General features: G+C 38.7%; 1 protein-coding gene across 2 annotated transcripts in view; it reads left to right on the forward strand.

Moving 5' to 3' along the window:
- Positions 1–13,172, forward strand: part of LOC306799866 (uncharacterized protein) — a 257,832-nt gene that overhangs the window by 103,840 nt on the left and 140,820 nt on the right. For both annotated transcript variants that reach the window (XR_013773700.1, XM_079301452.1), the window contains one exon: positions 1,704–1,772. Coding sequence is in view for 1 of the 2 variants with exons in the window: in XM_079301452.1 (XP_079157578.1) it covers positions 1,704–1,772 (69 nt within the window). In the remaining variant the exon portion in view is untranslated. The remainder of the gene's footprint in view (positions 1–1,703; positions 1,773–13,172) is intronic.

The raw sequence follows: 13,172 nt of genomic DNA on the forward strand, positions 1-13,172 counted from the left end.
ATCGTGTATCTGTATATTAAAAAAGCCCATCTTTTGAGGGTGTCTAGGAGAAGATAAATACACTATACAGTAATGCTAATAATTAAATTTGTAAAATAACTGCTTTTTGATAGACTAACACACAAATACAATTCCAGCAGTGGCTGTTTCTCATTAGTTGGAATGACATGCTTGCTCTAGAATATGTAATGATGTATAAGCCCTCATGGTTATAATTGGCATAGAAATGTACTATATCCTTGGGTGTTAAAAGCCATAAGCTATTTATTTTCATACTTACAAAGAATGTACTACATTGTGGTATAAATCTCACATGGATTGTCATAATTGCATTTTTTTAGTAATTTATGTCCATATGGTTCAAATATGAATCTGTCCCCCTTATTAGCTTCCTGCTGGTGACATAATGTACTGATAAATTAGTATCTCATGTCTGGAAAGCCTGTTTGAATTCAGATGCAAAAGAAATTTAAACCTACCTGGTCTTCCTGATACAAGTAGCCTTGTCACGAAGGTTTTGTAATAAATGAGCTTACACAGTATAGTAGTTATATGCTTGCAAGAAACTTAGTTATTGGCTGTGGTATCCAGTGGATTTGTTTGGTTGGTTTTTTTGTTTGTTTGTGTTTGTTGTTTGGTGTGGTTTTTATTTTTATTTTTTATTTTTTAATCACCAAGTTCACATAAGTAAGGGTTGGATTTAAGATCTTCTCTTACATCATGTTCTACCTTAAACTGGGAGTAGATGGTGTTGAAGTTGATGGTATAAAATGGTTTTGAAACCAGAGATAATGTGTAATAAAATAATTGGATTTCTGTTAGATGCCATATTGCATTGCTTTTTCTGCAGTATCAAAGGCAGATTGATTGTACAGTCTCTTTTTGACACAAGATATGGAAATAGACTATGGATGTGAAAGCACGTGGCATGTTTTTTCTTAGGGCTTTGGGGAAAAATAGAGAAATGGGTGAAAGATGTAGGGATAAATCATAGAGGCTGTTTTTCTTGAAAAGGAGGTGGGTGTATAAATAATCCCCTATGTATTCCAAAAATATTAAAAAATATAACATAGGTAAGGTGATCTGAAAGAACAATTCTGCTTTATTTTGTTTTGACACCCTCACTTCAATCCTTCCAACCCATGAGAAACATCATGTGTTACTGATCTTCACTTGAACAGTGTGCCATTGGCCACAACTCTGAGTATGATCTTATTGCCAATTCTTTATCTGCTGGTTGATCTTTCAAATCTGTGTCTCCAATTTAGAGACAAGGGTCTGGTGTGGGACAGTGTCAAAGGTGTTTCACAGGTGCAGAGAGATTATGTCAGTTGCTCTTCCTTTACAGTTTGTTTGCTTAATCTGAGTAAATTATCTGCCTGATGGGTAGTGCTTTGTCGTTTCAGTTTAGATTGGGGTTTAGAATTTAAATATGCAGTCTAGGGGAAAAACTACAAATTGAAGTGAATATTGAGATCTTGAGGTTTGAGGCTGAACAGAGCATTGGTTGAAAATTTAGCAAGCTTCCATCTATGTAATTTTAGTGCAAGTGTCTCATAGTTGTGGTTTCTGGAGGCTCTTGTTTAGGATTTTTGGGTTTTTTCTTTTTTTATAGTAGTTATTTACATGGTTGAGACTGGTAAAGTTGCCTGTATGATGGGCGTGTTGCTGAATATTTGACATGTCCTTTTTTTATTTTGCAGAGACCTACAGCCAACAAGACTTCTGGTGCTCCTTCCTACAGCAGATGGTCCAGTTCACAGCCCCATCAGGTAATATGCCCTTGTCAAAAATGATATGAAACTCAGGTTGACACGTGCTCTCTTTCAAAATAAATCTGTGAGGGGATCTGAGAGTGTTACCTACCTACACTAGCCCAGCTAGGTCACACTGGTCTCTGTGGTTGTTGCAGGATATCCTGTGGCAAACTCTTGGATGCAGTTGCTGCTCACAAAGAGCTTGTACAGCTGTGCCTCTTGTAATGCAGTGGTGCCTCTGGTTTGTCAGGGATGGTTGTTGTGGCTGCATTCCCCTATCCTTTGCATCTTGTCACTTAAGCTACAAGGGTGTGTGTTGGATGCCCTTTGGCGATGTGTGAAGTCCTATTGTCCTATTCTAGCTTCCCCCCCACTGCCCCAGGGTTTTTTTGTGAAGTGGTTACAATGGTCAAAACTTCCTGGAAAATTTGTTGTTAATTGAAATTGAAGCCAGAAACTCTTAAGTAATAGCTAGAAAACAATACTATAGTTAATGATTCTATATAAGAATTTGAATGGTATTCAGGGTTTCTGTTACTTTATCAAAATCAAAAGACTTTTTTGGCTGTAGAAAAGGATATGTCTTACTTTTCTTATTAAAGAATGATGTATTTCAACTAAAGTAACTTTGTCTTTAAAAACTCTTCAGGTGTCTTTTCAGTAATGATTGTACTGACACTGCCTTCTTTTGCCTCTGCTTTTGTTTTTCCTACGTCTTTCGACACACACTTAAAAAAACCCAGCAAAACAAACCAAAATCTCACTAACCCACAAAAACCAAAAAAATTTAAATTATCATGGTGAACAAACCCTTGATCTGGCATGCTGGATTTTCCTTTTGGAGGACATTTGTACACTAAGAGAGGAAACCTCCACTAAGTTGTGATTTGGCCTCAAAAATTAAAGCAAAAGAAAACATGAATTTAATTTGTATTCAGGTTAGGATGGGAAAAAAAGTGGTTAAGTGCTTCATGGGCTGTTAGCTACTTTTTTTACTATCTTCCCAGTGTTGATAGATCTGTTTTCACTAAGTATTGTGAGAGTTTTGTGCATTGTCTTCATATAAAAATATGGTTCTTTTGCTTGCAAAATTTTCCAAGTTTTCTCTTTCACCTTTCAATGTTGAATTTTTTGCTATTGAGGGTAAAAGTGAAGAATGAATAGACAAAAGGTTAACTCTTGTTGGTGGTTATTGGTTGCTCCATCCTAGGGCATTAGACACTGAGCAAGAAAAAATTCATGGAGTATAACTAATACATATGAGCACGGTTTCCCTCTTCCTGTGTGTGTCTGCAGTTGTCTGTTAATGGGAGACAAATTCTTAAGTCAGGAGGAGATCATCCTAGCAAATATTATGAAATACACCTTATGCTCTACACACTTGATTTGCTTTTTGAGAAGGGAGGAAAACATAAGTGCATAATAAAGATTGTTTGTAGTGTTACAACCCTGTCAAACCATTAGCAGGGTTGAGGGATTAACTACCAGGAATGTTGCTTGAAAGTATGTTTAGACTATCCAACATCTGCAGGAAAAAATTGTTCTAATGTATTAAAGCATGCCCGTGGTAATTTCTCTCCACGTATATTGTACCCCTTATGTTTGACTCTCATTTTCTTTTGTCATTTCCACTCTCATATTTCTTTTTATTCCTTGTTTATTGTCAGCTTTTGTCTTCTGTGTTTTGAGTTTAATAAGCTTATAAACTTGCCTCATGGATATTATAAATGCCAGTACCAACTGTGAGGATGTATAGGCTTGCTGTGGTTCTGTTTGGGAGACTGGAATACTGCTGTGCGCTCTCATGAGCTGAGTGGCAAAATATTTGTATTGGATAAGAGATTCATATTCAGCCTTGCAACTTGCAGCATCTATATATAGTTTATTTAAACTTTTTTTTTTATTTTTAAGATGACTTTCCAGGAAGGAAAGATGAAAGTTCAAAATTCATAGTCTGCATTTTCTTAAGTCCCATGCAGTGAGCCCACTGAAGGCTTTTCCACATGCATCTTATAAAAATCCACACACAAACCTAATAGAACTACATAGCTGAGACCTTTGATGCGTCTAAGAAATGTTAAAAGTTAAATTGATTTCTTCCTTCTTTCCCCTGAGTTTTTCTTTTTTCATTTCCTCTATCTCTGTAGTTGGAAGGTCCATTAGGTGAGAGATTTGAAAGGGTGAGGTTAATGAGTCACAGAAAATAGCACATTTTTCCCTGACTTGTTTTGCCTTTTGCTACCCAGACATGCTTATATTCTATATTGGATAAACTGAAACATGTTTATCTATCTCAAATATGCTATCTGGGGAAGGTTTTTAATAAGTTTCAATCAACTCATCGCTCTCGTGGACACATGGAATTTGTATGCTCAGGTTTTTTTAATATATGAAGGTGTTCACAGAATAGTGGTGGGTTTTTTTTTTTTTTTTTTTTTTTTTTTTTTTTTTTTTTTTTTTTTTTTTTTCTTTCCTGCTGCCCCTTGAGCCTGGGAAAATGCTTTGTTGCAGGAGAGGTATTTTTGAAAGTTGATTTAGAGGTTCCTCCTGACTGCCCTGGGAAAGAGGCATTAGTACTCAGTTTCTTCAAGCATTCTTCTTTCTCCATGTCAAAAGAAGCAGCCACTAGTCTTCTTTGTGTTTTGTTTTTTTTTAATTCAAGGAATTAATATAGTGAATTAAGGAATTTGAGGAGTGGGCCGGAAAGCCAAACCAAACTCAGCTTCTGAACTGGTATCCATGGAGCTGTGTGGGATCTTACTGCCTTCAGATGTACTAAACTGGCTTGAGGGATGGAATCAATGAGGAGATACAGATGCTAAGGAACCAGAATTTCCTACACCATTTTCTTGGCTAGTGGCATTGCTTGATGTGTGAAGAAGCCTGCAGCAATTTTGTGAGAAGATCTGAACTTAGTCTTTCTGTGGTACTCTGAAGGCTGCTTCCTGAAGTGCAAGTGGCTCTTACTACTGATGAAAATGAATGAGGAAGTGGCACTTTATCAGGGATGATGATATAGCTATTTCTAACACAATGCTGCTTTTGCTGAGTGGGATGACAGCCAAGGCAGAGCTCCTTATAGTGATGGCAAATCCTTGTGTGGGACAGTCCATCTGACGTTAGGAATCATAAGAAACAGGCAGGCTGGGACACAAGGCACTCAGCTTTGCAGCTCGTTTGTCCCTGAAAGCAGTTTTAACATTAACGATTCAGTCATTACTGGTAATGACTTGAGAACTGTGTGCTAGTAAAAATGAAGAAAATTAAGAGAAAAGACCTCTTTTTTTTCTCCTTCGAAAAAAAAAAAAAAAAAAAAAGAGAAGAAACCATATATTTCAGATTCCAGCTTAAGGTTGAGACATTGAAAGAAACCATAAAGTGTCCTAAAAGAAAGAGTAATGGGACAACGATCCTTCTGATTTGCTGTGTCCTAACTTAATGAGCAGCAAAAAGTCAGTAGCACCTAGTCAGATCTCACAAATAAATCCACCTTGTATGCAGATAGAAGGTAGTGATAGGCTGATTTTTCTTGCTCATGAGCACACTAGGGAGCTGGTGAAATCTGACAATTCATTTGGTCTCCACTGTCGGCTGGCATCTTAGTGGCAATATTCCAGCTCTCTTGCACAAAGGTTGTTGGCAAGGCTATCTTTAGAAATGCCTGGATTATATTACTTTCTAGAAATATTTGAATGCCTCTTCAATATTAGCTGCTAAATGAGCCTGCAGAATAATTGGCGTGTATTAAATGCCATTAAAAATAATATAGAACATTTCAGCAAATTTCTCCTCCTCATTGCTATTAGCAAGGCATTAGTTTATGAGCTAATGAAGTAAAAAATGCAGAAAGCGAAACTATGTCCAATGGGGCACAGGACAGGAGGGCTCTCAGCTGTGATTCCATAATGTTCCTCTGTCTGGCTCCACTGCTGCTATTTTAGAGAGTTATTGCTCTGACTTTCTGGTTGAGGCAAAACAAGCTCAATGCTTTCTTGCTGGTAGTCAGAGCTTTGTCCATTGCTGAACTTGCCATCAGTGCCCTAAGGCCAGAGTGTTCTTTTTCTTCAATATCCTGCTCTTTAAACACAGGGATAAGTACTCTATTTCAGTACAAAGTGGTTTGCAGTTTCTCAGAGAAATCTGGACAGATAATGGATGTTGATAAACATTTAGGGTAGTGTCTATATTTCAAACAGCTGAAATATTTTAGTTTTCCATATGACAGTTTATAATACAGCTTCTTCATGACAGAGATTATGGAAATACCAGTCAGCAAGGCAGAAACTAGGGAAGGTGATAGTCCAGCTACACGTGGCAGCTGTTTCATTGAATTTCAGGTCAGAGATTTCAGTATATTTAATTTCTCTCTCTTGCTTTGTCCCTCTTGTGTGTGTCCCTGCTTTCTGCTTGCCTTATTTTTGCCCTTGTATTCTTCCTGTGTATGTGTTGATAAGAAGATAATTAACAGGTGTCTGTTCAGTAGGCTTTTTCACAGCACACAAGGTCAAAATGAACCTTGTGATTAATTGTGCAGCATGACAGTAGAAAATTTAGTTTTAGGGATCCAAACTAGGTATGGCTTCGGGTAGCAGTTGGGATTCTTGTAGCCTAAGACACCTCCAAATGTAATGTCATGGCAGCTTGGGGCAGGAAGGTGGGTAATAGTGAGTTTCCTTGATGGGTTCTGGCAGGCTACCTAAACATAAAGATAATTGAAGCAATGGCTCAGATATATTCCTGTGAAGGGAGTTTTCTTTTAAAGTGATGGTGGATAGATAGTTTTAAATAGTAAATAAAGAGTAATAAATAGTAATGTACTCAGCTGCCTTGCATTTTATTTGTTTTCCTTCAGTGCCTCCAGTCTGACTTGGAGAAAGTCACTATCTCCCTGATGACTCAGCTCTTTACTTTTCTGCTGAGCACTGCACACTGAGGCAGTAAACTTTAGCTTATGTACCTGTCTACTCAAAAACTTCCTGACAACACCAACAATTTTCCCAGTGCCATTGAAGCCCAGAAACCCATCTGTTGAGTGGTAGTAACATTCCTCCACTGTTGACCTAGGTTTGAGCAGTGTGCTCATCAAAATGGCAATGACTTAGTCCAGCTACTAGGATTAAACCTTATTTTTAAGGGTCTATGGGATCTGGCAACTTTGCAAAGGCAAACCAGACAACCCAAAAAGACAACCAAGCCACAGAAATATGTTACTTCCTCCTGGCACTTGGTGTTTACCCAAAAAAAGTAGCCAAATTCAATGGGATTAATAAGGGAGATTTGCCAGTTTTGCAATAAATGGAGTGAAAAATCGCTGAATACCTCCTTTCCATAATCTAGTTTTTTCAGAACTAGGCATTCCTCTTTACCATGCATCAGAGTTTTGTAACATTGCATTTCGACCCTAGTTACATTTGGATAAGCACATGGAAAAATCAAGTATGCAATGGTAGTAAATGAGGTTTCTGACCTGTCAAAGACTCACTGATTTTCAACAAGTCTGTTAGGTTTACCTTGGATTACTCATTAAATTTGAATTTGGGGTGGAGACAGTGCCTTGCAAAAGCAAATTTAACTAGTTAAACACCTAGAAGTGTAATTATTCTTTAATGCATCATGTTTTGCACTAAGTTCACTGAAAGTTTGGAAAATTCAAGTATCTGTGATCAGCACTCCAGGTCTTCTGCTCTTATAGCCTCTACTGTATATGCTGTGTTATGCACATGAGAGCCTTGTGGGATTTTGTCTACTACTGATAAAGATCAATCTTGTCTATTGATAAAGATTGACCCATGTATTAGGTCAGTCTTTATTAGTAGCAGACAAAATATTAGACATTCTCTTTTTATTTCTTGTGTGTCTCACCACTCATACACTTGTCCATCGTTTTCTGATACAGCTTCTGCTAACTGGAAGCTTGATGTTCAAGGTTCTGCTTTCCAAATTTGATGCTTCCTCAGTGAAATCTGTGAGCTGCTTCTAGCATGGTGCTTTTTGTAGGACAGGGAAGGGAAGATTGAACCTAGCATATGTCTTTTAAAGCCATAGGAATCTGCACTGGCAACCCCAGCTTCACCAAGGTCATGGGCAAGGGCAGAGTTAATCTCAGTGACTGCTTTGCAAATAACAGGAGAGCAGGGCACACTGAGTTGGCTGCTCAGCTAAATGCATCAGTACACCAGGATGTGTAAGCTATTTTTATTGTGTGAAGATAACTCGGCTAAATGACGCTCAGGAGCAGTTGTGTCTGTTGCCAAAGTACAGCATAAACTTAGCTTTGAAAAGTTAAGGCTTTTGTAAATGAAATAAAAAGGAAACTAAAAAAGGGAGCTTTTATTTAATTAATTTATTTTTATGGTCGGGGTAGAATGAGTAAATCTAAATGTATGTGCTGTTATCCAAAGGTTGCTCATCCAAGTATTTTGCCTGTTGTCTGGGCATAATCACCAGACAGCTGACTGAATTGAACATAAAGCTGGTTTGTAAGTTCCAATAAGGTAAGAGCCTATACCTGGAGGGAAGCAATGATGTTCATAAGATCCAGCCCCATGCGCTCTTAACTACTTGTGGAGAAATGTGTCTGACAGAACTACTAACACAGCAGGATGAAGACTGATTGATTGTATCTTTAGAAAGAGACCAAAACTTACATTTAAAAGAAGGGATAATGTTTTATACTCACTGAAAATCACAAAATGCAGGCTCTATTCTGCAATCTGTGCATCTGGTACTTCTTGTCCACTCTGTGGGTTGGATACACATATATATATATATTCCTCATCAAGCATGGGATTTGGGAATTAGTTCCCAATACCTAAATCTTGGTAAACAAATTATATTAAATTTCCCCTGATTACAGTGTAAATGTTAAAATTTAGGTGTTATGGTTATGAAAACATAGGAGGACTCTTCCAAGATACAATATTGTGTTTCTCCTCTACAGGTGTGAGGAAGAAATGGCAGGTTTCTTCTGTCAGGAAGGGAAAGTTATCACTGCTCTGTCAGATACCATTGGTATCATGTTGTATTTTCAAGTTAAGGTTCAGAAGATTCCAGCTATAGCTTGGCTAATCTTCAAAATGAGCATGCAGAGGAGAAAAAAGCTTTTGATCCAAATGATGTTTATAAACAGGCTGGTTTTATTTTTTTTCCTTCATTTGTTGAGTAATTACTTTTGATGACAAACACCAAATGTATACATTGTGCTAAGTGTCTGCTCCGTGTGCTCAGGTTTGTCTAGAGAAATGTGTGTGCTGGGCACGAGGGAAGCTAGCAGCATTTGTAATGATTTCTGTAGATGTAAAACATTTCCAAAAGCTATCTGTCAGCTGCATTTATGTTGTCTCTCAAAACTATTTTCTTTTAGAATAATTTAATAAGATTTTCCCCAGTCTTGCCTCATAGGAGAAGTGCTCCATCTCCCTATATGTGGCAGCAGTCCTCCTCTAGACCTTCTCCAACAGGTTGCTGTCCTTTCTGTGCTGGGGGACCCACAGCTGGATTAAGTGTTCCAGGTGGGGTTTCACCAGATGGGAGAAGAGGGACAGAATCTTTTACCATGCCCTGCTAGCCATGCTGCTTTGGATGCAGCCCAGGCTGTAAGTGTAAATTGCCAGATAACATCCAGCTTCTCATCAACCAGCATCCCCAAGTCTTCCTAAGCCAGGCTGCTCTCAGTCTGCTTGTTCCCAGTCTATGTTGATACTGACCCAGGTGCAGCACCTTGCTCTTGGTCTTGTTAAACTGTGTGACATTCCCATGGGCCCATTTCTTGAACTTGTCCAGGTCCCTCTGGACAGCATTCCCTCTTTCAGATATGTCATCTGCCAATTTGTTCAGGGTGCACCCGTTGTCTACATCATTAATGAAGAGATTAAATAACACTGTCCTCAGTATGGCCTTTCAAAGGACACCACTTGTCACTGGTGTCCTCTTGAACTCTGAGCCATTGACCACTACCTTCTGCATGCAGAAGTCCAACCAATTCCTTATCTGCTTATCAGTCCAGCCATTGAATCCATCTCTGTCCAATTTTGAGAGACTAATGTTATAGGGGATCATAGATGACCTCTGTAGCCCTTCCCTTGCTGAGGTAGTCACTCCATCATGAAAGGCCACTAGGTTAGTCAGGAAGAACTTGCCCTTGGTGAAGCTGTGCTGACTGCCCTCAATCACCTCTTTATCCTCTCTGTGCCTAAGCATAGCTTCTAGGAGAATCTTTTCCATGATCTTGCAAGGCACAGAGGTGAGGCTGGCATGGGTCCCAGGGTCCTCCTTTCTACCCTTTTTATAGATGGGTGCAATACTTCCCTTTTGCCAGTCACCTGGGACTTCACCTGACTGCTATGACTTTTCAAATATCATGGAGAGTGGCCTTGCAATCAGCCAATTCCCTCAGGACTTTAGGATGTGTTTCATCAAGCTCCATAGAATGACTTACATTCAGGTTCCTCAGGTGTTTGTGAACCTGTTCTTTACTTGTAGTAGGAAATGTGATGCCCAAAGTGCTCTCCATCCACTTGAGAGGCCCAGGAAGACAAGTTGCCATTGAAGACAGAGGCAAAAAAGTTATTACTTTGGTCTTCTCTTCATCTGTTATTGCCAGTTTTTCCAGTATTGTTCTGACCTTCCTCTTCTGTTTACCATCTCTGTAGAAGCCCTTCTTACTTTTAGCATCCCTTGCCAGGTTCAGTTCCAGCTTCACCTTGGCCTTCCTCACCCCACCCCTATATAACCAAATGTCATCTCTGTATTCCTCCTGGATTACCTGTTCTTGTTTCCACTGTGCATTTGCTTCTTCCCCTTTAGTTTGACCAGCAGTTCCCTACACACCCAGGTGGTTCTCTTGCCTTCCTTGACTAATCTCTTGCTTGTGAAGATTGCTAGCTCTAGGACTCTATGGAAGACTTCCTGAAAGTCTACCAGCTCTGTTCTAGTCCCCTGTCCCTGAAGGCAGTCTTCCAGAGGTTCCTATTGATTATCTTTTTTAAGAGCTGGATGTTTACCTCCTGATGTTCAGGGGCCTAACTTTACTCTTTGCCTAGCCCATATCTCTTGGGACTGCAAACTCCAGCAATGCAGGATCCCTGCAGCTCAGTCTTCCTCCAATCTTGATGCCCACAGTTAGCTCTCTTACATTGGCTATGTTACAGATTTCCTTACACTGGGGCAAAATCTCAGTTGTTGGTGTCTGTATTTTTTAAAGAATGATGCTAAACTTTCTCCCTGTGCAGATTTTCTGGTTAAAGGATGAGCTTACCCCAGAGCTCAAGGAATAATTCAGTTGAAGTCAATCAGCTGCAAGATGTGTGTGCATTCACTATCAGGCATAATTAGTTTTGTTGTTCACACAGCTACACAGTTGAATTCTAACAAAATTCTATAGCAGACTGATTGAATTCAGAACTCTTTAAATCTCTGAGCCTTTTAAGGAAACTATCTCCTTGCTGTGCCTAGCAACATTATTCTTGATTCTTCCCAAGGTTCAGATCTTGTCATATAAACTTCAGATAATATTGTTTGAAGCTGCACATAATCTTACAATAGGGTCTTTTCATTATGTTATCTGTAGTATCCCTGATGTGTCGACTAATGGCAAAGATTGACAAAGTGTGTTACACACAAACATCTTGCTTCATGTTCTATTAAATGTCATTTGATATCTTCTATGGTAGATGTCTTCGTTTTGACTTTGCTATGACATCTTAAAAGAAAAAGAAGCTGCCAACAGATGATGTTTTAACACTTGTCGGCAATTTGTCATGTTTCTTCTTACTTTAGATTTAATTGTTCTTGGAATGAACAGTTTAGAAGGATTTTTTTTTTCTTTTAATTTTGCTTTCTGGTTAATGCAATCAATTTGATGCAGACGATAATTAGTAAGATAATTTCAGCCTACACTCATACTACTGTATCTCCCCCTGCTTTCTTCAGAGTTCCAATGTTTTTAAAGATTGAAAGATAGGAGGGAGCAGCAAAGTTTAAGTTATTTTTAGGGGCCTTTTGCCCCCTTGTTCTAGTATTTAAAAGTAACAGATGGACTTTGCTCTTTGTGCTTCTCATCTTTCATGCTCCTGAAGCCTTACACCTGGAAAGGAAATGCAACCAAGAGACATGGCTGGATCCACCATCAGCTGCACTAACAAAGGGATTGATGGTTTTCCAGAGCAAACATTAGCTGAGGAGGAGGGCAAACCTTTGGAGGAGAAACAGCTGGCATTAAGCTGTGTCCAGGGGCTGATCTGGGACTGGGGCATGTCTAGGGGAGGCAGTCAAATCAGGGCTGGTGGCATAGTGCTGCTTCCCTACCTTTCTAAATAAGGTCCAGACAAAAACTTGTTTAAGAGCCTTTCCCCTTTCCTCTCTTTTACATGAAAGAGAACAAAGCTGGCTGATGGATTGTTTTAATAATCTAAGTGATGATCATTCTGTTTGATAATTAACCATGCAAATCTGAAAGAAACAATTGGTGGATCAACAAAAATAAATCTGCAGGCTATGTTTGGGGGAATAGCTGAAAAAGCTAATTTAGTTATAAAGATAGGTTATGCTTTGTAATGAGAAATGACAAGGCATTTTGCTCCAACTGTCATGGTAACTTTAGAACTTCTTTATATAGTCTAATTTAAAATGTATTTACCCCGTAGCAAAGAAATTGTAATCTATGTATGAATCATAAAAGCTGGAAATGGAGAATACCTCTTGAACATATGGACCAGTTTCTCAAAGGATATAATTCAGTTTAACTTGAAGTCAGAGAAACAGATATTCTGTGTCTTCAAAGTCAGTTTGTTTGTCCTGGGTTTTTTGTGCATGGGCTTTAGAAAGGGTCTCTTTGTCTAATCTTGGTCTTGGCTGAGAAGCATTTGTTAACTAGAAATCTCTATTAAGTTTTGCTTCAACAACTTGTTGAGCTCTACTGTCTACTACATGGTTCTGCATAAGCTTGAATAGTCATTGAACACTGATAAAATTCAGTTATATCAAGATGCTTGTTAGTCCTTATGTTTCAAGGCACAGATTAGTTGCCTACTGAGTTAAGATCTTAATTGTGTGAGTGCTCCATTTTTGTTCCATCAAGCTGTGTTGATATTTGAAATCAAACTGTAATCAGGAAATGAAAGCCTTTTTTCCCCTCCTGTTCTGTATTAACAGTGACTCAGTCACTTGTTAATGCTCAGCATTGGTGGCAGTTATCGGAAAGACAAGAATATGGTGCTAGAAAGAAAATGAGGCTTTTATATTGGTGGTTTAAATCAATGTAAGGTTCAGGGTGCTGATTGTCCTAGCATGTTTAGAGATCTTGTTTCATTCTGATGGACTTAGAGGGAAATTCTTTGAGAAGTTAATGATGTCTTCCTAGCAGAAGCTAGTTAACTTCCCCAAAGGCACCAAAGCTTGCATTACTCAATCTTATCC

Source organism: Erithacus rubecula, assembly GCF_903797595.1.
Source record: "Erithacus rubecula genome assembly, chromosome: 3".
Lineage (NCBI taxonomy): Eukaryota > Metazoa > Chordata > Aves > Passeriformes > Muscicapidae > Erithacus > Erithacus rubecula.